General features: G+C 40.4%; 1 protein-coding gene across 8 annotated transcripts in view; it reads right to left on the bottom strand.

Moving 5' to 3' along the window:
- ULK4 (unc-51 like kinase 4) overlaps positions 1-26,161 on the bottom strand; it is a 769,027-nt gene that overhangs the window by 414,362 nt on the left and 328,504 nt on the right. For all 8 annotated transcript variants that reach the window (XM_063611260.1, XM_063611259.1, XM_063611278.1 and 5 more), the window contains 2 exons: positions 16,006-16,057; positions 15,762-15,906 (listed from right to left, as the gene is read on the bottom strand). In XM_063611260.1, the coding sequence (XP_063467330.1) occupies positions 15,762-15,906; positions 16,006-16,057 (197 nt within the window). The remainder of the gene's footprint in view (positions 1-15,761; positions 15,907-16,005; positions 16,058-26,161) is intronic.

Below are 26,161 nucleotides of genomic sequence, written 5' to 3'. Positions count from 1 at the left end.
AGGACAGACCAGGACAAGCTCCCAGCTGTCATCTCCCAGTGGAGTTGTACAGTGTTTACTCCTCCTAGTAGCAATGTGTGGCAACATTGGTGAAGTACTTATTACCAACCAGAGAAGCTCACCTGAGCCTTGGTGTCCAGGGTTTTTATTGGAGGTTGGTCATGTAGGCATGGACCACTTGTGGAATTGACCTTAATTTCCCAGTCTCTAGCTCCTCCAGAGGTCAAGCTGATGTGTTGTAGCCCAAGGCCCCCATCATAACTCACAATGTTACTACCATAAATTATCAGGCATGGCTCAAGGTCTCATGTATTCAAAGGCACTCTTACCAGGGAGGATATTCCAACTGCTAGGAAGTTATCTCCCAGGTGGCAGTCAAGGACCAGTTTCTTTAGAATGTGCAAAGTCTGAACACCCTACACATGATGAGTTAACCCTTTATAGCATACATCCCTAAGAAGGAAACTGAGAGGCACTGTCATTAAAGTCAGAAATAAAATAAGAATCCTCTTCCACTGCTTACCAGTATTTGGAAATTGGCCAGACAGAATCAAATTGAAGTGATGGTGAGAAACCTCCGATGAGTCCTTCATGTACCCTGGATAACCAGCTCTCCTTGTTCCCACTCCAAGGCGTACTTGAATCACAGAAGGAAGAACCCACAAGCCTGTGAATTTTTATAAAGCTTCCCAAGTGATTGTCTTACTCACGTGCTTGTGTGGAAATCACAAGAGGAAATATGGACAACTACTACTTAGAAATATAACAGAAAAAAACATTCTCAATAGGGCTGGAAATTATATCTTAAAATAGACTGGAAATATATAAAATCTAAATTTAAAAAGAAAACATTGTCCAGGGATGGTGGCTCACACCTATAATCCCAGCACCTTGGGAGGCCAAAGTGGGAGAATTACATGAGGCCAGGAGGTAGAGACCAGCCTGGACAACATCAAGAGACCCTGTGTATAAAAAAAGAAAAAAAATTCTTTTTAAATAATTGGGTGCAAGGGCACAAACCTATAGTACTAGCTACTCAGGGCTAAGGCGGGAGGATTGCTTGAGCCCAGGCATTTAAGGCTGCAGTGAGCTACGATGGCACCAGTACACTTCAGCCTAGGTGACAGAGCAAGACCCTGTCTCTAAAAAACAAAAGAAACACACACACACATACACACAAAAAACACTGCTGAAACATTACTGACTGAAATCAAAGTGTCTTGAGGTTGTTTGAGGTTATCTAACCTTGAAACAGGAGGGAAGAATAAAGCTTGTACTAGCTTGTGCATAAGAATTTTCCCAAAGAATATTGTTCTGCTTTCCTCCTGTTGGAAAAAATGAAGGGCAAAATTCATAATGGGTATGTTCAGAATACAGATATTGAATATATTTTAGTTTAATCAAATGATAGGCTTATAATAGTCAGCAAGATCTAGCCAAAAGTAGGCTGTGATTTATTAAGCTCGTCTTTGAAAGAGCAGCTAGTAATTGAGTCCTGCACTCCTTTGAATGCAACTTAGCAGAAAAAAATACACAGTGATGAGCCCTGACTCTTGAAATGGCCCCAGAGAAGACTGACCAGTGAAGACCTGGCCCATTTTGATGGACTAGGGGCTGGAGAGGAGCACTCCTAGTGCCCTGAGGCTGGCCAGAGACTAAGATCACTGTTGACGTAACAGTGCCCTGTCCAGACACTGTCCCTGAACCTCACACTTCTTCCTCTAGGATCTTCTCTAACCAAGATGTCTTTGCTAGGGGCCAAAGCAGCAGAGATCCAGGCAGGAAAGACCATTCATACTAAATTCAGATCCATTCCAAAGAAGAGAAAATCCCTTTAAAAAAACACATATTCGGGACCTAAGGCAAGAAGTTGAAGAGATAGTCCCCAACTCTTAATTCTTCATTACCAATCCTATAACTAATAAATCCCTATCTTGTCAAGTGCCTGGTATACATAGTGCCAAGTTAGGTCAGCTGGGAGAAAACTGAAACTGGCTATCTAAATAACTCTGGATAATCATGAGAAAATATTCTGAGGGATGTGACCAAACAATTGGCCAAGTGGAGGAAACTGTCTCCAATTTTGTTGAGGGGAGGGAGAAGGAAGTGTAAAATAAAGAAGTCCATTCTGCAGGGATTAAGTCAGAGACTCAAATTTTCATCTCAATAGAGTGTGCTCTGAGAATTTGAAGGAGTGATTCCAGAATATTCAACAGACTTTAGGGTTTGAGGAATCTTCCTACAATGAGGAAGATTCTGCTAAATGAAAGGCTAGACTACATTATAAACCACAATAATTATTACATATAAAGAATACACGTATACAGTCATGTGCCACATAATGACATTTTTGGTCAACAACAGATGGCATATACAATAGTGGTCATATAAAAATTTTTTTCTGTACCTTTTCTGTGTTTGGATACATAAATTCTTACCATTGTGTTACAGCTGCCTGCAGTATTCAGTGCAGTAACATGCTGCATAGGTTTGCAGCCTGGGAGCAACAGGCTATACCATACAGCCTAGGTGTGTAGTAAGCTGTGCCACCTAGGTTTGTATAAGGTAAACTCTATGATGTTTGCACAATGATAAAACTGCCTAATGATGCATTTCTCAGAAGGTACTCCCACGTGGCATATGACTATAAATCAAAAGAAAGGTAACACCTAGCACTGGACAGGAAAGAGTAAATTTAGAAAGGGAGTTAGACTGGTTAGACCATATCTCAAGAAAATGTATCTCTAATAAACTAAAATTTTAAGGAAAAAATTTTTACTTTATTAGAATACTAAAAATGAGTAAACCGTTGGGTAAGAAGGCCTCTGTAGCATAACAAATGTAAAATGAATGAGAAAAACACTTATAACCTTAAAGTTTTTAAGTTAAATATTTCTCAATGGCAAAACCACCATAAACAAACCAAATGAGGAAAAGATAACTTGCAGAATGTGGGTAAAACAAAAAAGTTAATATTCTTACTATATAAAGAGCTACTGCAAATCAATAAACAAACCACAGAAAAATGGACAAAATTCACAAAGAAGGAAATAAACGGCCAAGAAGCATGGGGAAGAAATGGTCTACTTCATCAACATCTGGAGGAATGCAAATTAGAGCTAACAAGTGTACAATAAAATGGGCAGTTTCATAAAGGGAAGCTGGTAATATAAACTGTTCATCCTGTTTAAAAAAAATTGGCAGAATGTATTAAATACCTTTAAAATGCATATAATTTTGAGGGTCGGGGGGAGAGACAGGGTCTCCCTTTGTTGCTCAGGCTGGAGTGCAATGGCAAGATCACGGCTCACCGCAGCCTCAACCTCCCAGGCTCAAGGGATCCCCCAACCTCAGCCCAGGTCCCTCCCCACTTCCACCCCAAAGTAGCTGAGACCACAGGCTCATGCAACCTAATTGTTTTATTTCTTGCAGAGACAAGGTCTCACTATGTTGCCCAGGCTGGTCTCAAACTCCTAGGCTCTAGGGATCCTCCCGCCTTGGCCTCCCAACATGCTGGGACTACAGGAGTGAGCCACTGTGCCTGGCCAAAATGTATATGAATTTTAACACAGAAATTCTATCCCTAGAGATTCTACAAAAGGAAATAAGGATGTGTCCAAGGATGTAGCCATAAAAATTGGTCTTTGTAGCATTATATATAATGTAAAATACTGGGGAACTCCTAGATATTCAGTGACTGGAAATTGTTTAAATGATTTTTAGTACATCTGTAAATGTAGGTATAGATAATATAATAAGACAGCCAGTAATACAGTTTTATATAAATGTAGATATAGTCACAGACATAGATAATAACATAGACAATAACAATACAATGTCAAGGAACCGTGGGGACAGACAGGTTCCAAACAGAGAATTTCATAAAGTACTAAGTAAATCTCACCAGGAATGAAGAAACCATAGAATGGAGCAGGAAGATATTAACTTAAAATGGCAGGCAAGAAGCAAAATGCTGAGAGTTTTGAATAGTTGGGTAAATACTGTTAATGTGTTCTACAATCTTAAGGTTAAAATGTTTCTAAGCAAGGGAAGGATTTGAGGAAGGTAATGTGTTAAAATGCAAATCTAATAGAATGCAACATGGATCTGAGGCTTGAAGAGTTTACAGAGATGTGTGAAAAGGGATATTCTGGGTTTAGGTAAAGAGCAGGCTGCCAAACAGCAAGGACACTGAGATAAAATCTAACTTTTGAGAAGGTTACAGACATTCCTCTAGACTGCTATAAGAAAGGGGTAGATGGCTGATTCTTTCTGGTATTTTCTGCACAGTCTCTTTCAAAATGTGAACTAGGTGACATCTTTAGTCAACTCCAAAACTTTATAAAATGAAATTGGGTATAAATCAAACAATGGTTAACTTCAAGACTTCTCAGTCTTGTGATTTTTACGTGATTGAGCTCTGTGTGATTCTCTGGTGTTTTGCATGGATACACAGATAAAAGTACATCCATAGTTAAATGGCTACGTAAATGAATAGTGAAACGGACAGTTGGGTGGGAAAACCTACATATATACTCATATATACGTATGTATATACATACACATATACGTATACGTACATAGACACACTTTTTTAATAAAAGAAATGTTGGTACTTCAAGGCCGGGCGCCGTGGCTCACGCTTGTAATCCCAGCACTTTGGGAGGCCGAGGCGGGCGGATCACGAGGTCAGGAGATCGAGACCACAGTGAAACCCCGTCTCTACTAAAAATACAAAAAATTAGCCTGGTGTGGTGGCGGGTGCCTGTAGTTCCAGCTACTCGGAGAGGCTGAGGCAGGAGAATGGCGTGAACCTGGGAGGCGGAGCTTGCAGTGAGCCGAGATCGCGCCACTGCACTCCAGCCTGGGTGACAGAGCGAGACTCCGTCTCAAAAAAAAAAAAAAAGAAATGTAGGTACTTCAAAATAAGTGTTAAATATAATTGCACATAGTAAGCTCTACTCTCTTCTGGGTTGTCTCTTCAATTAGATCAACAGCAAATTTTCATTATGAAAGCCTAAAATAGATAAAAGAAATGACTTCAATAACACTCAAGGTTTACAAAACATATGCAAAGAACTGAAGTGGTAGAATTATCCCGATTGAGAGGGAGCAAACAATATTTATCTTTACGCTCCATTACCTACCGTTAACTCCCAAACTATCCCAGTTTACATTTCGGTAGTTTGTAACCCAAAGAGGGAGATCACTGTACCTAAATGTGCCAATTTAGGCACAGACTCAAAACATTATACAATGATTAAGTAAAAGAAAAAGGGTAGAATATGATGATACTTTTGATGCAAAAATATCTGATGTTAAATTTTATCTACAAAAGATTTATCAAAGGTGAAAAATATCCCATGCTCACAGATCAGAAGAATTAATATCATTAAAATAACCATACTGCCCAAAGCAATCTACAGATACAATGAAATCTCTATGAAAATACCAAGGTCATTTTTTACAGAAATAGAAAAATAATCTAAAAATTCATATGCAATGACAACAACAAAAAAGGCCAGAATAGCCAAAGCAATCCTGAGCAAAAAGAGCAAATCTAGAAGCATCACACTACCTGACTTCAAAATATATTACAAGGTTATAGTAACCAAAACAGCATGGTATTTGGTATAAAAATAGACACACAGATCAATGGAACAGAAGAGAGAACTAAGAAATAAATCAACACATCTGTAGCCAATTAATCTTCAACGAAGCCATCAACAACACACACAGAAGAAAGGACACTCTCTTCAATAAATGGTGCTGAGAAAACTGGAAAACCATATCCAGAAGAATGAAACTGGACCTGTCTCTCATCATATATAATCACAATAAAGACATAAGACCTGAAACTAAAACCACTAAAAGAAAACATAGAGAAAACTCTTCAGGACACTGGTCTAGGGAGAGATTTTATAGCTAAGACATCAAAAGCACAGGCAACAAAAACAAAAATAGACAAATGGGACTATATTAAACTTAAAAGCTTCTACGCAGCACAATAAAGTCAGCAGGGTGAAGAGACATTCTGTTTACTGGGAGAAAATATTTGCAAACTACACAACCAAGAGGGGAACTAATATCCAGAATATATAAGGAATTCAACTCAGCAATAAAAAACCAACGATAATAATAATAATAATAATCCCATTTAAAAGTGGGCAGAGGACATAAACATTTCTCAAAAGAAGACATATAAATGGCCAACGGGTACATGAAAAAATGCTCAACATCACTTCATCAGGGAAACGCAAGTCAAAACCACAATGAAATATCATCTTATACTGATTAAAATGGCTATTATGAAAAAGATGAAAAATAAGAGATGTTGGCAAGGATGCTGAGAAAAGGGAATCCTTATGCATTGTTGTGAGAATGTAATATAGCCATTATGAAAAACAGTATGGAGACTTCTCAAAAAACTTAAAATAGAACTACCACACAATCCAGCAATCCCACTGCTAGGTATATATCCAAAGGAAAAGAAATCAATATATCAAAGAAACACATGCACTCCCATGTTTCTTGCAGCACTATTCACAATAGCAAAGATCAGGAATCAACCTAGTGTCCATCAACGAATGTGGTATACGTACCCAATGGAATGCTATTCAACCACAAAAAATAATGAAATCATGTCATTTGCAGCAATATGGATGGAAATGGAGGTCATTATATTAAGTGAAATAAGCCTGGCAGAGACAGACAAATACCACATTCTCTTATATGTGGGAGCCAAAAAAGTTTCTCTCACAGAGTTAGAGGGTGGAATGATACATTCCAGACACTAGGGAGGATGAATAGGTAGAGTGGAGAATGAAGAAAAGTTGGTTAATGGGTACAAACATACAGTTAACTAGAAGGAATAGTTCTACTCTTTGATAGAGAAGCAGAGTGACTGTAGTTAATAACAATGTATTCTACTTTTAAAATAGCTAAAAGAGAGGACTTGAAATATACCAACACATAGAAATGCTAAATACTTGGGTAATAAGATACTCCAAATACTCTGACTTAATCATTACACATCACGGGCATGTAACAAAATTTCACATATGCCCATAAGTATGTACAAATATCATATATCCAAAATTTTTATTTTTTGAGACAGGGTCTCATTCTGTCACCGAGGCTGGAGTACAGTGGCACAATCACAGTTCACTGCAGTCTTGACTTTCCTGGGCTTAAGCAATCCTCCTACCTCAGCCTCCCAAGTAGCTAGGACTATAGGCACACACCACCATGCCCAGCTAATTTTTTCTAATTTTTTGTAGAGACAGAGTCTCACTGTGTTCCCCAGGCTGGTCTCGAACTCCTGGCCTCAAGCAATCTGCCTGCCTCGGCCTATCAAAGTGCTGGGATTACATGTGTGAGCCACTATACCCAGCCAAAACTTTTTTTTAATTAAAAAAATTATCTAAGTAAAGAACAAAAATGAAATACTCCTTTCTATTATGATTCTTATCAAAGATGGTCAAGTTCATACCTATTTTAACATAGAATGCTTATAGCTAAGAGAGACAAACAAGCAATACAGAACTATCCCGGTGTCCTTTGAGCCACAGATAGAGAAATCAGGTAGTCAAACTCACGACTTTTGCTGGACATTATTCCTAAGGCAACTACACAACCCTACCGTGTGTTGCCACTAATAGAATCCACCTATAAATTTCAATTCCTAAAAGGAAATGCCATTCTAATTTGTAAGGAAATATTCCTTTCTCAGATTCTAAAAAACAAAGCCTTAATAATTTATGAAGTTATTATGGCCCTGATGATTTTACAGGTCACAAGAGAATTACAAAAAAGAAGGGGTGTACTCATTTTCCCCGGGAGAGAAATGTTTAATGCCATACTGTCATAAAAATATTGTAAGCACATTTATATCAGCAAGATCTCTTTTCAATACAAACATTCAAAGCTAAAAAATATACATATAAAACTAAAATATATGTTGGCAAAATGGTTCCAGTCTACCAAAGGCAAATAGCACAGCATATTTTTCCCACAGCTTGCAAAATTACTTAAGCCTTCTCTGACTATGCTATCTAAAACAGCCAGCCCTTCCCTCATTCCCCTTACCAAAACACACTCTCCCCTTACAATGTTTCATATTTTTCCTTATAGTACTCACAATTAGCTGAAGTCATCCCACATATTTATTTCTTTATTGCTTTGTCTTGCCCACAGGAATGTAAGCTCACTGAGGGGTGGGAATTTAATCGTGTTAACCATTGCATCCCCAGTGCCTAGCACATGGAAGTCACTTAATGTATATTTATGGAATGAATTAATTTAAAAAAGAAAAAAAAGAGGCAGTGAGGAAGACCGGGTCTTGAACTGCATATGCACAATCACGTGATGTAGTACTAACACAAATTAGATCTACATTCATAAGAGTATTAAAATTTCCACCTCCCTAATAATAAACAACGGTGTTTCCTGAGTGAAAAATCTAGTCCTATTTACAGATAAATACTAAAAGAGAAATGTCCTCACCTTACATAACAAGTCTCAGAAAAAAAATGTCCAAATAGCATAAGACTACTTTTAGTACTAAGATTTCATTGATAATGACTTTGATATTAAACTTCTGAGAGGTGCTGATTTTAATTAATAAGGTCAATTTGGGCTTAAGTTCTATTAAACACTGCCTCTTCTCTTCTGCATAAACCTTTAAAATTAAATCTTGTCTCTCAGCTGAATAAAAATCATGGTAATTTTCTGAGTATATGTGGTATCTTTCCTCCCAGAAGAGAAGAAAATCTTTGCTCATTAATCACACAGATAACTCAGTTATGACACTGGCATTCCAACTACCTTGAAGAACGGAGGAAAACTGAAAGGAGGAAGTGAATGCATACACACCGAGTTAAAGGCAAGGTCAAGATTTGAATCCAAACAAGAACCACAAGATAAAGATTACCATGGCCAGTATCACCAACTTAGTAAGTACAGAGTTTCCTCAAGCTGGTGGCAAAATATGAAGTCAGAGAGAGTCAAAGCATAACAAGAATTTGACATATCATTTCCAGCTTGAAGATGGAGGGATTCTGTAAGAAGAAATGCAGGTACCTTAAGGCACATAAGACAGCACAGATTTGGGTACTGTAATCCTACAAATGCACCATGGGTTAATTGCCCCCCAAAAAGGTATGTCCAAGTCATAACACCCAAAACACATCAATGTGACCTTATTTAGAAAAAGGGTTTCTGGCGGCCGGGCACGGTGGCTCACGCCTGTCATCTCAGCACTTTGGGAGGCCGAGGTGGGCCGATCATGAGGTCAAGAGATCAAGACCATCCTGGCCAACATGGTGAAACCCCGTATCTACTAAAAACACAAAAATTAGCTGGGCATGATGGCACATGCCTGTAGTCCCAGCCACTCAGGAGGCTGAGGCAGGAGAATCGCCTGAACCTGGGAAATGGAGGTTGCAATGAGCCGAGATCGCTCCACTGCACTCCAGCCTGGTGACAAAGCAAGACTCCGTCTCAAAAAAAAGAAAAGAAAGAGAAAGTGTTTCTGAAGATGTAGTTAAGAAACCCAAGATGAGATCATCCTGGGTTAGGCTGGGTGTGGTGGTTCACACCTATAATCCCAGCACTTTGGGAGGCAGAGGCGGGCAGATCACTTGAGGTCAGGAGTTGGAGAACAGCCTGGCCAACAAAGTGAAACTCCGTCTCTACTAAAAATACAAAAATTAGCTGGGTGTGGTGGTACATGCCTGTAGTCCCAGCTACTCAGGAGGCTGAGGCAGGAGAATCTCTTGAACCGGGGAGGCGGAGGTTGCAGTGAGCCAGGATTGCACCACTGCACTCCAGCCTAGGTGACAGAGGGAGACTCCATCTCAAAACAAAACAAATAACAAAAAAAAAGATCATCCTGGATTTAGGATGGGCCCTAAATCTAAACCCAGTGATGGTATACCCATAAGAGAAAGGCAGAGGAAAAACTGAGACAGAGATACAAGGGAGAAAGCCATATGCAAGCAGAAGCACAAACTGGAGTGATACCACCACAAACCAAGTATCGCTTGCAGACATCAGAGGCACAGAATGGATTCTCCCTCAGGGCCACCTGAAGGTACCAACACCACCAATGCCTTGATTTCAGACTTCTGGCTTCCTGAATTGTGAAAGAATGAATTCCTACTGTTTTAAGATAGTTGGTTTATATAATTCATTATAGGAGCACTAAGAAACTAACACAAACACAAGAAACTGAATTCTGTCAACAACGTAAATGAGCCTGGAAGCAGATTTCTCTCCAGAGCCTCTGGACAAGGACTCAGCCCAGGGGATGCCTTGATTTCAGCTATGCGAGAACGTGAGCAGAGAACCCAGAGACACTGTGGCAGACTTCTGACCTATGGCGCTATAACCTAACAAATGGGCATTGATTTAAGCCACCAAGTTCGTGGTAATTTATGTATCAACAGAAAACTAACCAGACAGTTTACAGTTTAATTGTCTTGTATTACATTAATACTTAGAATCTAAAGTTATATAAAAGTTTTGATGGTAAGTATCCTTTTCTTTTCTTGACCTTAGTGAAAATGTCCTTAATTAAACAGTATTTCTACAATTGTGATGGAAGGAGCAGTAGAGCCCAGAAGGATGTAAATGGGTGGTAGGTCATGGGAAAACTGTCCTAAGAACACAGGGTGTTGAGAAACCCTGAGCTTTAGAAAGTATGGATTGTAAAACTCAAAAGCAAAGCGCAGTTTCAGAAAGAACACATGCTCCCTCCAGATTTACTATTATATAGACCCAGTGTTTAATAAAGGTGGCTTCAGTATAAACTTAGTATTTCAGTAAACATTTTTACATACATGACTTACAAACTTCTTCAGTTAAAAAAAAAAAAAACTTCTGAAATTCTTGGAACTGTCACAGAGTAAGCTCTGTAAAAAGTCAGAGGCTATCCCTATCTTGGTCATTAGTATTTCCAACAATTAGAAACATGCCTGTGAAATAAGACACATTTAGTATCAGGTAAGTAAATGAACTGATCAAGAGAGAAAATATTGTCTCTCCAGCTTATTTCACCTGACTCTCAACATGCAGGTTTCTGCTGGAAACAAGCTAGCCTGCTTCCTGCCCAGTATGCTGCCTCTTCCACAGCTTTGCTTATCCCCTTCTTGCCTGGGGTGCCTGCCCCCACCCCCTACCCTTTTTTTTTTTTTTTTTTTTTTTGAGACAGGGTCTCAATCTATTGCCCAGGCTGGAGTGGCAGAATCATGGTCACCATATCCCCGACACCCCTGGGCTCAGGTGATTCTCCCACCTCACCCTACTGAGTAGCTGGGACTACAGGTATGCACCACCACACTGGATAATTTTTGTATTTTTTTTCTAGAGATGGGGTTTCGCCACGTTGCCCAGGCTAGTCTCAAATTCCTGGTCCCACGTGATCCACCCGCCTTGGCCTCCCAAAGTGCTGGGATTACACGTGCAAGCTGGTGTGCCCAGCAGCCCCATTTGTTTTCTATCCAGTCATACCCAGGTTTCAAAATCTAACTCAAATACTATCTCTTTATAAATGGTATTATAATCCACCATATGTGATAGGCACTAAACAAATACTTTAAAGTTCATTCTTTTTTTGAGATGGAGTCTTGCTCTGTCGCACAGGCTGGAGTGCAGTGGCGCTATCTTGGCTCACTGCAAGCTCTGCCTCCCGGGTTCATGCCATTCTGCTGCCTCAGCCTCCCGAGTAGCTGGGACTACAGGCACCTGCCACCAGGCCCCGCTAATTTTTTGTATCTTTAGTAGAGACCGGGTTTCACCGTGTTAGCCAGGATGGTCTCAATCTCCTGACCTCGTGATTCGCATGGCTCGGCCTCCCAAAGTGCTGGGATTACAGGTGAGAGCCACCGTGCCCGGCCCCTAAAGTTCATTGTTTAGAAAGTAAAGCTCGCACATGAGAAAGGATAATGATTCTTTGATATTAATTCATTAATTTAAATAGTACGCAGTTCATTCATGGTATTATGATAGATGTTGTGATCGTTAACTTTATTTGTCAAGCTACTCAATAAGTAGGGTACCCAGGCATTTGGTCAAACATTTTTCTGGGTATGGCTGTGATGGTGTTCCTGGATGGGATTAACATTTGAATCGGTACACTAAGGGAAGCAAATGGCCCTCCCTAACATGGGTGAATCTCATCCAATCAATGACCTGAATAGAGCGAAAAGGCTGATTAAGAGGAAACTCCTCCTGCCTGACTGCCTTGAACTGGGGCACAGGTCTTTGCCTTTGAACTAGAACAGAAACACTGGCTCTTCTTCAGTCTCAAGCCCACCAGCTTTCAGACAGCAACTACACCATCACAGGCTCTCCTGGGTCTCCAGCTTGTCAAGTGCAGATCTTGGGACTTCTCAACCTCTGTAATCACGCGAGCCGATTTCTTAAAATAAATTTTTATTTCATACACACACACACACACACACACACACACAGAGCTCCTACTGGCTCTGTTTCTCTGGAGAGCCATCATATAGATATTTATTCTTACAACTGAGCCTTTGTTCATATTACACAGCAGTTCTGATAAGCACCTGGAATGTGGGTATTACATGGTACTTAACAAGATTAAATTACTGTTCTTCCGGAGAATTTTTCCAGAAGTATTAGAAAAGACATCCACCCTTTTTCTAGGATTACCCTCTCCGCCAGGAACCATTTAATTACCAAGTGGATGAGAATAGGAGCCTATCTGAGAACAAAGCAGAGTAGATGTAGGCAGAGTAAAGAGATGGCAAGAAAGACACATACACGGAGTATCACAGACAGAAATTAAGCCCCTAAATCCAGCTGTATCCACAAGTCTTTGACTTCTCAGTCATGTGAGCAAATAAATTATTTTATAAGTTAATTTGAATTGGGTGTTATTGTTTGCAAATAAAGACTTGCCTAATACAATACTTCCCTGTGCGAACTGGGGAGCCTACCATACATGTGCATGAAAAGGCTGTCACCTTGGCTGTATCAAAAGTATTGTTTAAGGTCAAAGGAAGGCTAAAACTTTAACAAAATAAAAAGTATCAACACCAATGTGTCTACTTGCCAAATTGAAGTAGGTGCTACATAGTTCCCATGGACTCTAGTAACTTCTTAATTCATAAGCTATTATATTTATATACTCAGTGGAGAGGACGAATTTTCCATTATTAGTATTTCTAAACTTAAAACTACCAAGAGTTATCTTCAAAGATCAAACTCCTTGCCAAGGTTCTAGTTTTCCAGAGTTAAGGAGGTTAAATGAATGTGTTACTTACATTTCATTTAAAATTTTTTTTACATTACATCTATTGAGCCCTTACTATATATGCCAGGAAGGCACAATAAGTGTTATATATTTTAATGGCCAATTCACTTCTATGAAGTATGTACCATTACTATTATTGCCCTATTACAATCTTCACTTTAAAGATTAATATGAGATTAAAATAATGAGCCTAATAATAACAGTCATGGTGCTAAACACTTGTCAAGAGGGTACTATTTGCCACACACTGTACTGTTTCAAAAGAAGCATCCTATTTAATCTTTAGGATTATCTTCTAAGGTAGGTACTATTATCCCCGTTCTACAGATGAGAAAACTAAGGCTTGGAGACTGAAATGCAGACTCAAGGCTTATATGCTACAACAGAATCAGTCTGAAAGGTTTGAAAACATTCCACATCACATCCAAATAAATTGCATACCATTATCTGAAGTGCATTTCAAGTTGTGTAATCAAAGCTTGAACTCATCTACATTATTTATGTTATTGAACTGCCATGTGGTTTACATTTACATTTTCCTCTTTAATTCCTCATCTCTGGAAAAAGTAAAGACTCATACTAAAGGAAATATTTATTCCAGCTCAAATGAGTAACACAGGATCACTGAGTTAACACTTTTTATTTCACAAACTGTTCCAAAACTGGGCAGACTTCAGATATACAGGAATGTGGTTTCAGATTAACAGAGCTTTAAAAAAGCTATTACAAAACTGTGAAGTCCTGTTGGAGTAAATCTGATCCCTACTGTGTGGAGGAGACATCTCAGGTCCTAAAAAATGCTTCTCTACAAGTTTTTACATAGCAGATATTCAAAGCACATATTTTCTTTTTGTTTTTGTTTTTTTCTTAAGAGACAGAGCCTTGCTATGCTGCCCAAGCTGGCCTCAAACGCCTGAGCTCAGGCAATCTTCCAGTCTCAGCTTCCCAAATACCTGGGACTACAGGCACGAGCCACTGAACCCAGCTCTCAAAGCACATCCTTTAAATATATTTTGTGCAAAAACTACATATAAGGCATTTTCTTGTCAGAAAGATGCATATAACTATATATGAATGCTTTTAGAAACATAAAATGCACTAAAAACATTAATCCCATTAAAGAAGGGTATAATCTTTTATTGAATTCACATAAGTATAGATCACAGACATACACTCATATATAACAAATGTAACTGAAAAGGTACCTATTGACAGTTTATCACTGAGCAAACTCCACATGACAAAGTTTCAAACAATTGCCTTACTTTGGACATTAAAAGTATTCTTACAGTACATATGAATTATCAGAGCTGTCCCTGAAACCAACTGCAGAAGTGTAAACAGAAAAAAGAAACAAAAGACTGGCCTAGAAATCAAGCTCCGGTCAGTCAAGACAGGCTCCCCCAGACAGCCAAAGGGTCGACACAGCACCCACACACTTAGTAAAAGGTACCTTCCTCAACCAACTGGAGTGGTTGAGTGCTTCATCTATAGCAACTGGCAATTTCAGTTATTTGGGTTTTCTTTAATGTGAACCGAATATTATATGAGAGAGTTCAAACTCTTAACATTGGCCCAAATCAGAATGTAATTACATCTGATTTCTTTACTATGATCATTAATTTTTTTTAAATGAGAACAGCGGGTCTTAAGAAGTTAAAACAATAGAGGGAAGCATTAAGTCAGGCTGTCATTCTTATAAACCTGCCAAACTGACCCAGACTGCGGCCCAGGCCCTGAAGAAAGCCATGATCAGGTGGGCATATTAATGCATGATACACAATCTAGCACTTGTTTAAGATCACAAAATCTTCTTTAATACTGATATATGGCATATAGTTTTTGGAACTAGCTTTGGTAAAATTGACAGCGTCCCCTCAACTATAAGGTGAGATTTTGGGGTTTCGCATGTTTGCATTAGGTGCTGTCAGCAGTCATCCTGCTGTGTGTTTGCTCTATGAGCACTGGAGTAAAAGAATACAAAACCCCTTCTCCATACTCATTACCTGTTCCGCCACCTCCACCCAACCCCTGAGAAAGTCCTGCTCAGAACTAAACCTAAGTTCTATTCCAAGAGTTTGGAGAAGGGGATTACCTCTATCTCTATTATTTCTGAGTAGAGCCAGGAGAAGTCTCAATTTCATGTTCCAGTAGTCTTGTAATATTGATCTTGAATCATAACCCTCACCCCTTGAGCCATGAACACCTTTAAATCTGCATAACTTCAAAATCATGCTTCTGGCAGAAAACAGATTAAGCTTTAAACGGATGTCCTCGAAGATGAACTGAGATCTTCTGAGTCTTCTGCAGTCTAACAGTTACTGTACCTGTCTCTAAACATTTTTTACAATGAGTACACAAGCATATGTGTATAAACATAAGGACATCAAGACCCTAACCCCATCACCGAACCTAGTTTGACAGAAGCTTCCTGGATAGCCTACACTTCTCTGCATGAATACAACTGCATGATACTTACTGGGGAAGTAAGACATCTCGAATGAGAGCCAGAAGATTGCTGTCAGAATCAGCACTGGCCTTCTCCTTGCCATCCCCAAACTCCTGGTTCACAAGTAAAGATGTGGTTTCTGAGAGCAACCGCAAGCTAAAGAGTCTCCACTCCACTTGAAAGAAAAAAAAATGCCAAGAATGTGACTCCATGGAGATAGAATGAAAACAGAATGTGTAGCTGATGGAATTCTTGCTGGTGTCATCACACTTACCATTTTGGCTTTGAACCAAGGACACCAAGGGTGGCAGGATATAATCAACAACCTAAAAGAAAGCATGTCAAAGACTCAGTTAGAATCTCTATGAATACAAAACTGATATCAACCACTATCTATATTTTTTCCACAGACAGAATCCCTAATCAAAGGAGTGAAAAAAAGCAACGGCTAAGTTTATCCTGGATTTAAACTCTCCATGACATTTAATAAACCACCAAGCTCATTTAACCCTAAAAAGGTCCTCAGGTCAAAATGACATTATGAAAATCAAAACAGTAATTTCTCAAAACCTTCACGGTCTATGAAAGGAACTTTAGAATATAATGCAAAATCTAGTCAGCACAGGTTGGCATTAAACTATCAAATTAGTATGTATAAGCTGGTGATCATTACATCAAGTTTAACCTAAACAACAATCAAAATGTCGGGAAAAAAAAAAAAAGACACATAGTCCCCATGTTTTGTCAAATACATCAAATAACTATGACAAGTTCATCTTGGTTATTTTTAGAAATAGACCCCAAAGATGTAAATCCACTATACGAACCACCCCTGTGAGTTTCTAGTTGTATCAGACAGAGAACAATCAAATATGGTTTAAAACTTCACCCCAAAAAACAACTATTTTCCTCCAAAATACCAAAAAAGAAAGAATTCCTACTCTAGTCTAATGATGAAAACTACTGTTTCATTTGATGAACTATTTTAGTGACAATAAACAAAATTCCCATTGTTTGTGTACTTGTTCTCTCTATACTGATAAAAGAGCAGGAGAATTTGTGCACAGCCAAACGACATCTTGCCGTCCATACCAACAAAACAACGCCCTGCACAGGCAAGAATCTCCATAAATGGTTGGTGGCCCATCAGTATTAACATGTTCTATCTCCACTTGACATAGGAAATTTATATGTGACAGTATATCTCAATATTTTTACAAGGACCCAAAGAACCAGGGGTGTTTTATTCACCCTCTTCCACTAAGTGATGTCACATCATATCACTGAAAGCACAGATATCATGCTTCACCAAGGTACTTTGAGAACTCCAAACTTCTAGTTTTGTCTAAAGAAAAAGCTATGCAAAGGAAAGAAATATATATACTGCTATCAATACTACCAACATGATCAACAGCTATCTTAAAGGTTGAATAGTGTATATCAGGAGAGGAGTAAGACTGAAACAAATGATCTAAGCGCCCATCTCAAGAAATTTAAAAACAGTTAAACATGGCCAAAAAAGCAAGCTTGTCAGAAGACGAATACAGAAAAATCAACAGTATTTATGAGACAGAGTAGGAATGAGGCTTGGCTCCAGCTCATCCCTACTAGAGCATTCTTTCATACATTCCCAGTGATCACAAAACCCACACCAGTACCTCACTGATGCCATAACCACTAACTCCAAGGCTTTAGTCACGCTATATTGTTCCACTGAGCTCTCAAAATGTTTAACCACGCCTTTTACTTAAAGAATTCCAGGAAATGGCCTTAGGAGATCCAAACTATCAAACCAAAGTTGTGGAGTGTCCCACCTCAGGAAGAAATGGCAGCCTTGATGCTGCTGGCCAGACCGCCAGGTGGCCCATTACTCAAGATGACCATTGTAACCAGATGTGCTGCCCTGCACACCCTACCCATCATGTGCTTTGCCCAGCCCAGCCTGCATACCCTACCCCTCATATCAATTCCCATGTTTTGCCTAATGAAAAATCCCAACCAGCTCTTTTCAGAGTGTCAGTCAGAGAATTATCTCTCTCTCTCTCTCTCTCTCTCTCTCATATGCTGCTTCCCTCATGGCCGGACATAAGCTCCAATGAAGCCTTGTATGGGAGAACTCTGTTGGCCTCATGTCCCATTGCATTGAGAGCCCAAGAACTCATGGTCAGTAACATATTCATTCAGGGCTTGTCTGGGATGACCAGACATGGGGAGCTTTTTTCTCGTCTGTGGAGGGAAGCATGTGAGCCAGCAGGACAGCTGGACGTAACCCCTTCGTGGCTGATGGGAGGCCACCTGAAGTTTTGATTCAGTGCTGCTATGACTGGTGAGTTTTTCCTCCAGCCTCCCTGAGACTCCTCATAACCCACCCCAGACAATGCTTTCCCTTCCCTCCTGGTCTTCTATTTATTGTGTCTTTTTCTTTCTTCTTCCTTTTTCCTTCCCTTCCTTCGCTTTTCATTAACTTAATTGGCTCAGCCTGAAGACACCCGTGTAGCACTGATTCAGCCTCAGTAGACACCCATGTGGCACTGGTTCAACCTCAATAGACACCCACACAGCACAGGCCAAAACGGTCATTCAGTTCAGCTGGTAGGAAACTCTGTCTGGCACTCCAATCTGTAATTTTCTTTAAGTACATTCCCTCCCTTCGCCACACCTTGTGGGAACGGGAAGGCTGTGGACTTTGTCATCTGTCTATTCAAGCATGCAAGCCTACAGACCCTGGGTGCTATCTTTGTGAAGAGAGGACTGATAGCATGTGGGTCCAGAGTTTGCGTCACTCATGTCCTGATCCATTTTTCCTTCTTGTGTGTTTAATTTGATATCTGATTCCCCCATGCAGATTGTCGGGTGGCTTCCTGCGAAGAGGATTTACCTATGCTTCCACCATAAAATGGAAAAAAGATGACTTTCTCTTGTAATGCAGCTTGGCCCCCACAGCTATGCTGCAGTGAGCAGAGTCATCAAAAGCTGCTTTGGTCTTACAGAAGCTACACAGAAAGGGAACCCAGAAATCTGGCATGCCAGCAAAAGGTTAAGGATTTCTTACCAGCCAGGCTTCTGACCTGCTTTTCTGTGTACACCAGTTGAGTGAAATGGTAAAGATAATTGTTTGTCTCAAGGTCTATGGCCCCTAAAAGCCTGCTGTTTGGCAGACTTGTCAGTTACAAACGTTGCTGCAGGTCCTTGAAACAAAAACTGGATGAGGTTTCCCTTTCATCTTATTTTACGTCTTTGGGAGCTTGACCTTATGACCATGGTGGGGTACCCTCTCTTGCTATCTAGCATCCGGAAGGTGGGAATTCCGAGGCTCGTGTCAGGTAGCTGGTCTGAAATGACCTGGAGTCTGAGACACATAAGCACACATTCTTTGTCCCAAATGTGCCAAGCCCTTGGGGATGAGTTCTGTCTTAAAAGGTCCCACCCCAAGGGGCTTCTGTCATCTTTTGCTATCTTAAATCTATTTCTGAGAGTAAATTCTTGGGGATCATGGAGATGCCTCCTCTACCCCCTCTCTAGAAATACCACTTGCTTATATTATAAAAACCTGAAAAATTACCATCTGAGCTTTAAAGGGCTTTTGGATTGAGTAGCTATTGAAACTAAGTACATCATTTAAAAAAAAGCACTTTTCTTATTCTCAACAATTTTTTAGAAGGTTTAAATTAAAAGAAGCATGCATAAGAATGTCATGGCTAACCTTACAAATTATCTTGAGCAGCTGAAATTCCTAGCAAGCTTGAAAATGGCTACTCTAGTTTCTTTCTGGGAAGACCAATGACAACTGCCTCATGCTGCAGCTCAGTAGCTAAGGCTTTGCCTTTTCACAATGGCTGCCTGGGTTCAATACCTGGCACAGGGAATGATACTTTCTGGTTTTATATTTGTGTGACCTTTGCCATTTATTATTTTCCCCTCCATTAACAACTTCTGACTTCCTGTCTTGAATTTTCCTTTCTCTGAGCTACCTTTGAGGTGATTGTAAATCTTATAAAGACTACTTGCCCTAAAAGGTTAGGCAAGGACAATAATTTGTTCAGCAGGAAGTAGCTTCTGAAGATAAGATCTTCGGCCCTTTCTCCTTAAGCATAAAGAAGGTGAAGTTTCTCAGCAGGGAATGAGACAGAGTAGGAATGGGGCTTGGCTTCAGCTCACCCTCACCAGAGCATTCTTTAATACATTCCCACTGATCACAAAACCCACACCACTACCTCACTGATGTCTTACCCACTAATCCCAAGGCTTTAATCATACTCTGTTGTTCTTCTATGCGCCCATAATGTTTAACCATGCCTTTTACTTAAGGATTTCCAAGAACTGGCCTTAGGAGATCCAAAATAAACCAAGGTTGTAGAGTGTTCCACCACAGGAAGGAATGGCAGCCTTGTTGCCATTGGCCAGACCACCAGGTGGCCCATTTCTCAAGATAACATGGCAACCAGTTGTGCTGACCTGCATACCTACCCTTCACATTCTTTGCCCAGCCCAGACTGCATACCCTATCCTATTTATCAATTCCTATGTTTTACCTAATAAAAATTTCCAACCAGCTCTTCAGAGAGTCTGTCTGGGAATTCTCTCTCTCTCTCTCTCATGATGCTTCCTTTATGCCCGGGCATAAGCTCCAATGAAGCCTTGTATGAGAAAACTCTTTTGGCCTCATGTCAATTTCTATTGCACTGAGAGCCCAAGGACCATGGTCAGTAACATTTATATGTACCTACAACAACCAACCGAATAACATAATTCAAAAAATATTCCATTTACAACAGGAATATCGTGATCTTAGCAAGAATATATATATGGATATAAATGTATATGTGCATATATGTGTATGTGTATACGCATATGAATATATTTACTGGTATTACAGTCATTGATGGGCTTCTGGGTTCTAGACCAACATGTAAAGAGCTTGGAAATCATCACAACCAACCATACAACAAAGAAAAAGCTAAACAAACTAAGAATCAACAACTTTTCTTAGATACGTCAAAGAATTGGAAGTCATAGGGAAACTACCATCCCCAAAACTGGAGGGACAAGCAAATTCAGAAAATTACAGCTTACCGGGAGCAGGAACTGCCGCTGGAGCCAGCAACCAGAGCAACATTAAAGGGTGATTGACTGAAACTGTTGGAGACTGAGCATGGACTAGCCTGAGAAATTAAAAACTCCTAGAAGCCCAGCCTTAGGAGAGCCCCCACGCTTCTGCAAGTGTTACCATCAGGAGCTCCCCACCAACATCACTTCGCAGGGTGAACTTGGAGAAGAAATCTCCTGGTACTTCAGTAGGGGAAGGGGAAATTTAACCATTTTGAAATATGCCCAGAGCATTGTTTAACAAAGGTCTGGATTCAAGGGAAGCTATTTTACAACAGCCTAACTTAATGGGGTTTTAGCAGAACTTAACTCCCCAGGGCAATGGAAATGCCCAACTCCAGGCCCCTCTAGCCTTCTTGTCTCACCTATGGTGGGAGGTTAGGGGCACTGAAAAGCACTTGTGAAGGTCACAGCCTACTCACTCAGGCTCACTAAAAGAGTAAGACCTAATCACAGGACTACACAACACATTCCTTCCCCCAACACCTTACCACAACATCAACACGGCTTCAGTATAATAACACAGACTAACAAATGACACAGGTGGTATTTAAGACAGAGTTCTTAGGGAAACCCAAAGACAAAAGGAGAGAAAACAACTCAGTTACTAGAGGATATTTTAGTCTCTGAAACCTACAACTACCACAAACAACAAACACTGCCTACCTCCTGGCCTTTGATAAACATAAAACTTCACACTAAAGGCCCATTTACCTAAATTCAGTTCACCTGACACATCATGCTGAAATGAAATTTTCAAAGTGCTAAGAGAAAAAAGCCACCAACCTAGAATTCTGTATACAATGAAATTATCACTCAAAATTAAAGGAGAAATGAAGACTTTCTCACAGACAAAAATTGAAGAAATTTTTCACCAGCAGACTTGCCTTGTAAGAAATAGGCCGGGCACGGTGGCTCACGCTTGTAATCCCAGCACTTTGGGAGGCCGAGGCGGGCAGATCACGAGGTCAGGAGATCGAGACCATGGTGAAACCCCGTCTCTACTAAAAATACAAAAAATTAGCCGGGCGTGGTGGCGGGCGCCTATAGTCCCAGCTACTTGGAGAGGCTGAGGCAGGAGAATGGCGTGAACCCAGGAGGCGGAGCTTGCAGTGAGCCGAGATTGCGCCACTGCACTCCAGCCTGGGCGACAGAGCAAGACTCTGTCTCAAAAAAAAAAAAAGAAATATTTAAAGAAATTCTTCAGAGTGAAGGAAAATTATAGGTCAGGAACACACATCTACATAAAGAAAGCAAGAACGTTAGAGAAGTGAATAAATGAAGGTAAAACACAGTCTTTAATAAGAAGACTCAGAGAGGCCAATTCTCTGAAAAATAATCTATAATTCCAACACACAAAAAAAATCTAGCCGGGCGCGGTGGCTCACGCCTGTAATCCCAGCACTTTGGGAGGCTGAGGCCGGCAGATCACCTGAGGTCAGGAGTTCGAGACCAGCCTCAACACGGAGAAACCCCGTCTCTACTAAAAATAGAAAATTAGCCAGGCATGGTGGTGCATGCCTGTAATCTCAGCTACTCGGAAGGCTGAGGCAGGAGAATTGCTTGAACCTGGGAGGCGGAGGTTGCGGTGAGCCGAGATCACGCCATTGCACTCCAGCCTGGGCAACAAGACTGAAACTCCATCTAAGAAAAAAAAAAAAAATCTAACAAGGCTTTCAGGAACCCCTCATATCGACTCTGTAGTATACATGGAAAGCAGATCAAGAAGAACAGAAAACTGACCAGGTGCAGTAGCTCACGCCTGGAAGCCACTTTGGGAGGCTGAGTTGGGCAAATCACTTGAGGTCAGGAGTTCGAGACCAGCCTGAACAACATGATGAAACATCATCTCTACTGAAAATGCAAACTTTAGCCAGGCTTGGTGGCACATGCCTGTAATCCCAGCTACTCATGAGGCTGAGGTGCGAGAATCCCTTGAACCTGGGAGGCAGAGGTTGCAATGAGCTGAGATCGTGCCACTGCACTCCAGCCTAGGCGACAGAGCAAGATACCGTCTCAGTAACAACAAAAAAAGAATAACAGAAAACTTCCAAGAAAGCTTGGGAAAAGGATGGCTAACTCTAACAAGTTTCCACATTTACTATGATGGAAATAAAATGGTATAAGCACAGGGCAAGACAAGATCAATGGAATAGAATAGAGAGTCTAGAAACAGACATATATGGGAACTTGGAAGTGCCAGAGAGAGTACTACCTACAAGGGTGTATTAGTCCATTCTCATGCTGCTATAAGGAAATATCCAAGACTGCGTAATTTATAAACGAAAAGAGGTTTAACTGACTCACAGTTCCGCATCGCTTGGGAGGCCTCAGGAAAATTACAATCATGGCAGAAGGCAAAGAAGAAGCAAGCACCTTCTTCACAGGGTGGCAGGATGGAGTGAGTGCCGAACAAAGGGGGAAAAGCCCCTTATACAACCATCAGATCTCACGAGAACTCACTCACTATCACAACAACAGCATGAGGGTAGCTGCCCCCGTGATTCAATTACCTCCCACCGGGGACGTAGAGGCACATAGGGATTATGGGAACTACAATTCAGGATGAGATTTGGGCAGGAACACAGCCAAACCATATCAAAGGGAAATTTAAGAAAATAATATGATATAAATCATATAATACATCATATAAATAGCATATAAATCCCACAGGTTATTTCTCTCTCTAAATGATTTAGGGAAATTTGTGTGACTGATACATCCAAACATTTACACAAACATCGTATGTAGACCCACATTAGATATATATAGAGAAAGACACACACAAACATGAAAGTAACTATTTAGATGAGCTGACACAGTATGTAGGTAAAGGGATTTTGTCACTGCCACTATCAAAACTTAATAGCTATAAGGGCTAGGAAAAAAAGACTCAATTTATAAATATGTATATAAACAAATATAAAATAACCAACAGTACATAAATAGGGATATGTAGAAAAGCCAGGGTTTCTTAGAAGAGGAAGGAAGTATGTGTTATTGTCATTGCTGTTGCCTTTGTGTTTAATCACTAGAAACAAATAGTTACTAAGAGTTCGATTTAGATGCCTAAATTAGAGCCATGTGATGACTTGGGTCTTTTGTGTGTGTGTGTGTGTGTGTGTGTGAGATATTTAGAGTAACTTACTTTTACTTTAATTTGAAAATGTACAGATGAAAATTAAAACAGTCATCTGGATAATAATCTAGAGGATACCAGACAAAGATAAGAAAGTAACTTGAAATTAAAAGAAAAGATTTGCTCAAGATGACATAGCAAAAGTTCTAGCCTCAGCCTCTGGCCCCAAATCCCTGGAGGTCACACTCAGAGGAGGACTACTGTAAAATAAGAGAGAACGGCTCCAAGGGTACTCAAAGTGAGGTGGCAGAGCTGGGCAAGAACAGAAAGGAGCTCTAGGAAACACAGTTAAGTATGACTACCTGGGCCCAGCATCAGGAAAAACGTCTTTTAAAAAAATATTTTTATATTTCAATACATGTAGTTTTCTAAAGAACTGTATGCATTTTACTTATTTTCTGCATTTAAAAACATCATTCTGGGGCTGGGCACAGTGGCTCATGCCTATAATCCCAGCACTTTGGGAGTGTGAGGTGGGAGGATAGCTTGAGCCCAGGAATTTGAGGTTACAGTGAGCTATGAGTGCACCACTGCACTCCAGCCTGGGCGACAAAAGCAAGACTCTGCCTAAAAAAATTATTTAGGCTGGGTGCAGTGGTTCATGCCTGTAATCCCAGCACTTTGGGAGGCCAAGGTGGGCAGATCACGAGGTCAAGAGATCGAGACCATCCTGGCCAACATGGTGAAACCCTTTCTCTACTAAAAATACAAAAATTAGCTGGGTATGGTGGCGCATGCCTGTAGTCCCAGCTACTCAGGAGGCTGAGGCAGGAGAATCACTTGAACCCGGGAGGTGGAGGTTGCCGTGTGCCAAGATCATACCACTGCACTCCAGCCTGGCGACAGAGAGAGACTCCATCTCAAAAAAAAAAAAAAATTAATTAAACAAATTTAAATAATAAATAATAAAATCATCATTCTGAGAACGCATCAATAGGCCTCATCAGACTACCAAAGGCTTCCAAGATACACAGATCTTTAAGGCACAAGGTTAAATTTCCTTAAGTGTACTCAGAATGAGGCAGCAGAAACTCAATGAAATAAACTCATGAACCAATCAGTGTCCAATGTCAAGAAAACCACCCTGCTGGGTTGACTAGATTCCTGTGCCTTCCCATATAAGGATATAAGGGTGAGGCACCTGTACAATATTTCTAGCCATATCCCCATGTCTTGAAAAAAGACTAATTTCATCAAAGGAAAAACATCTTTCTAACAAAAGGGTCATCAAGATAAAGACACTTCCAAATAAGAACTCCTGATCAGGGTGTTTCAAATGCTAACCAAACACCCCTGAAGGGTATATTCCTGATAATGTACTTGACAGGTAAACCATCCTTCCCACCAGCTCCCAAGCACATGTTGAGGCTGGGACAGCCCAGGCAAGGCTCCTTTCTTAAACATCTCTCCCACAGGGGCTGGGGGAATGGGTGGACTCTCAACCCGAAGCTAAATTGAAGGGAGGTGGACACAAATGTGCTTCTTTCTGCCTACAACACCCACTCCCCACCCAGAAGTTAACATCTACTTGCTTTCAAGACTTAGGTCAAGAACTTCCTCCTCTTAAAATCATCTCCAGATTCTGTCAGACTAAACAGGGCTCCCAGCATGCACGGTGTACACCACCAATAAAGCACTCTTCAAACTGTGCTCCAATATTGGTCATCCCCTCCATCCTCATCCCACCCCCTCCCCTGACACCACAGAGGAGCCATTCAGAGTAGGACCTGAATCTGGCTCACTACTTTCTCAAAGATGGTATAGCCAAGCATGGTGGCTCACACCTGTAGTCTCAGCTACTTAGGAGGCCGAGGTGGGAGAATCGCTTGAGCCCAGGAGTTTGAGACCAGCCTGATCCACATAGCAGAACCCCCATCCCTAAAAAATGAATAAACAAACAAATAGATGGTTTATCAAAGGCACTTACTAAGAATATATGATTAAACCAAATAGCTAAAAAGTTTTCTTGGGGCCACTTTTTACATCACTGCTATAACTCTATTCATACTATTTTTGTATAAATAAGGTATTTTTTAAAAGATTTGAACTTATAAAAGTATTTGTTTGTGGTACAGAATGTCAGTTTCTTTAGAACAAAACAAAACAAAACTAATTTGCTTTTGTATCCTAGTTATCAGCTGAGGTCACCTAAACTTCGAGTTTCAAATAAAACCGTCAGCCCTGC

The sequence above is a fragment of the Symphalangus syndactylus genome, chromosome 1 (genome assembly GCF_028878055.3).
Source record: "Symphalangus syndactylus isolate Jambi chromosome 1, NHGRI_mSymSyn1-v2.1_pri, whole genome shotgun sequence".
Classification (NCBI taxonomy): Eukaryota; Metazoa; Chordata; class Mammalia; order Primates; family Hylobatidae; genus Symphalangus; species Symphalangus syndactylus.
The sequence above is the reverse complement of the archived record's forward strand: the minus strand, read 5'-3'. Positions and strand labels throughout refer to the sequence as shown.